At 59.5% G+C, this 3253-nt stretch overlaps 1 protein-coding gene across 2 annotated transcripts in view; it reads right to left on the bottom strand.

Moving 5' to 3' along the window:
• The window catches only part of Nfasc (neurofascin), a 109253-nt gene extending 106985 nt beyond the window's left edge, over positions 1–2268 (bottom strand). Inside the window, exon 1 of one of the 2 annotated variants that reach the window (XM_033762184.1) lies at positions 2072–2268. In XM_033762184.1, coding sequence (XP_033618075.1) covers positions 2072–2166 — 95 coding nt within the window. In that variant the 5' untranslated portion in view covers positions 2167–2268. The remainder of the gene's footprint in view (positions 1–2071) is intronic. The other variant, XM_033762191.1, reaches the window with a different exon arrangement.
• Between the last annotated feature and the right edge of the window lie 985 nt (positions 2269–3253).

Below are 3253 nucleotides of genomic sequence, written 5' to 3'. Positions count from 1 at the left end.
AAAAAAAAAAAAAAAAAAAAAAAAAAAAAAAAAACCTGCAGGCTGCTCCAGAGCCCTCCAGGGCTGGTTTCTCTCTCCCTGGAGCCTCTCTGAGCCTGGGGAATCCTCCAGCCTCCCTGGCCTTCTCCCAGAACCCCAAATCCTAGCCAGGCTCTCAGTGTGCCTAGAAGCTGCTGGCTACGTGGTATCCTGTGTTTACTGATGCATGATCCAGCATCCTTCACAGGCAGGCTGCAGCCGACCGGGGATCCAGAAAACAGAGCTGTCTGAATCCCAGAGCAGAAAGCCCCTTGAGAGTTCATCAGTTCAGGGTTCAGCCTGCAGGAGCTCCCTGTAGAAGTGCAGGTACCTCTCAAAGACCCCTAAGGGAGAACACTGCTCGCAGGTCCTCTCTGGCAGGAAGTATTTCCTTGCATCTGACTTCAGTCTTTCTGTGGCCACCCAAAGAATCCACCGTGTCACCTCCCAGGAGGCCACAGTATTAGGGCACCAAGAGACCTGGTTCTAGGACCTGGGCACAAGCTGGCCAAGGCACTGTGACACTGGACAGCATGCTGACCTCTCCCAGTCTCAGTTTCCCTGGTTCTAACGAGAGGGTGCGCGGGCACTGGTGGATCTACAACAGGACCGGCACCAGGCTCAGAGCAGTGTCTGTTATGGAGAAAGCCCTCAGCGAACTGTGGCCACTGTCTGATGGGCAACAGTTGTCACAGCTGTTGATGGCACTGCCAACACGGCCAAGGCCATCTTGCGTGGTCCTCGGGGGGTGCCACGAGTGCCAGTTTCAGAGGGGCCTGCCAAGGACAAGTCACCGTCCCGCCTCTATGGGGAAGGCCCTTGCCTCCATCCCCGGACTTTTCAGGAACCACCCATGGCAGCTGGCCAGGGCAGGACAGAGCCAGTAGGGTCCCCCACCTCCAGGCTGGGTGCCTGGCTCACACAGGCTGCCGCCATCCTGGACGCATCACAGTCCCTGCGTCCCCTCTAGGTAAAGAAGCATGAAACCCAGCACTCCTGGGGCACAGATCTTCTAGAGCAGCCCCTGCTTTCTCAGCCTGTAGGAGGGGTGGGGAGCAGGCAGGGCATCCACAGGAGCGGGCCCAGGAAGGCCGTGTTCTGAGCCCTTCCTCCTCCTCCCAGAGGCAGTGCACTGTGCTCAGGGGAGCCCGTGCCACCTGCTCTGTGCTCGGAGTCGGGGGAGCAGCTTTCAGGGCTCCCGGTTTCTGAGACTCTGCTCTGGGGGAGGTCGAGCCCTCTGGTTTGAGCCTGGGAGGAAATACCCCTCCGGTAACCTGGGACCGGTCCATCCTGGGCCTGACACAGCTCTTCTGGATCAGAGTCACTGAGGCTTCAACCCAAACAAAACGTTAGTCACTGAGTGAGTCCAAACCTGTGCCTCAGGGGCCCATAAGGAATGCAGGCCTGACTGTCCCCTCTGCTGCTCCCTGCCGTCCCATGACCAAACCAGCACACAGCCAGGGGATCGGGCCCATGTGGGCTCTGCCTTCCCTTGTCCTCCTGCAGCAGAAAGCCACAAGAACTCGAACTCTCCTGGTCCGGAACCTGTTTTGATCCCCAGAAGCTAGCTGGGAGCAAGGGACTATTCTCGCCTCCCCGCAACAGGCAGCTCCGGCATTCCTGGCTGGCTTGGGGAAGCCTCAAGTCCAGGGCTGAAGGACAGAGAGGCTGACCCAGGAGAAGCCAAGCCACACAGAACACAGCTTGGCGATCAGATGCCCACCCCAAGCTCGCCTTCCCCTGTGCTCTTCAGCCCCTCGCTGTCCCAGACAGCCCAGTTCCCCAGACCAAGGAACGTCCAACTGTCATGCCAGGGCCCAGAACGTGCTCCTGCCCTCTTCCGCTCTCATTGGGTACAGGGCTCTCATCGCAGCCTGCCTGCCCTCTAGCCTGCCTGCTTCGTATCCAGATCCAGACACCAAACCAATCCGCTCTGGGCCAGAGAGCGCTTTCAGACCTCACACACAATGCCACCCTCGTGTGCACAATCCTCACGCCACCCGTCAAAGGGAGGGAGGGGTAGGACAGGAGGCCAAGTAGCAGGCACGAGTACCTCGTCCTACCTCTCGGGAAGGGCTCATGGCCTGGCTGGTCCAGGGTCTCCTCAGGCACTCTCCTTGGGGACAGGCAGGGATGTGAAGCGGGCATCTCTGGGGCCCCAGGCCATCCTAGTGGCAGACTCGGGCCCGGACAAAGTCCCCACTGAACCGTCTCCCATGGATGCTGGCCTCACAGAAGATGCAGTGGCCCTGCCAGGGTGGGATCACATCACTCTTGGTGCCCTGGTCCTGACCAGCCCCCACTCGCCACCTCCCTAGCCCTCCTGGCATACACAGGGCTTTATTATCTCAAGCCCACCATGTCCTCCGAGAGTGCCACGAATGGAACTCCACACAATACACTTGTTTATTAATAACCTCGCGTCCCTCCCTCTGCCCGGCGCTCACTCGCTCACGGCTGGGTCCCCCTCATGCATAATGAAGGAGTTGTGTGGCCGTGACACAGCCAGGCTGTGCTCCTCGGGCAGTGAGGGGCAGACAGAGAGAGGTACCAGGCTGGGCCAGGCTCCCGCAGCGGGGCAATGTGAGGCGCAGACCCTCCCCACGGGACTCGGGACGTCATGCTTGTGGGGAGCATAGCCTGATGGTACCGGCCCAGCCCACTTGCACACCCTCGGGAGCCCAACCAGGCAGCGCAGTCGGTCTAGTAACATCCAACACCCACCCGGTCCTGCCTGATGCTGCAGGCCAGCCTCACACTGGGCAAGGGCTGCCTCAGGCTCAGCCCACTGGTGCACATCCGCCTGAGGCCTGGGGACAAACCCGTCCTCCACCATCCCCTCTCCACCCGTGCACACCGGCCGGCTAAGTATGGCCAGGCCCTCAAGGGCTCCCAGCAGACGACTTCCCCTCACTCCCAATTCCTGCCTCCTCCCTGGAGGTGGACATCAGTGGGCCTGGTCCCCCACGCTGAGGCCGGCTGCCTCCCCTCCTGCAGGGCAGGTCTGTGTCACTGCTTTCCCAAGGGAGTATGGGAGGACTTTTAAAAATCTTTAAATATTTCATGTCCATGGGCCGGGGATTTAGCTCAGTGGTTCAGTGGCCTGCCTTGCAAGCGCAAGGACCCGAGTTCAATCCCCAGTACCAAAAAATAAAAAAAATTAAAAAACGATAATCAGAATATTTAAGTCACACACGTGTTCATCAGACTGGGGATGTCCCCAGAACCCATGGGA

The sequence above is a fragment of the Fukomys damarensis genome, unplaced genomic scaffold (assembly GCF_012274545.1).
Source record: "Fukomys damarensis isolate Sample0158 unplaced genomic scaffold, DMR_v1.0_HiC HiC_scaffold_11, whole genome shotgun sequence".
NCBI lineage: Eukaryota > Metazoa > Chordata > Mammalia > Rodentia > Bathyergidae > Fukomys > Fukomys damarensis.
The sequence above is the reverse complement of the archived record's forward strand: the minus strand, read 5'-3'. Positions and strand labels throughout refer to the sequence as shown.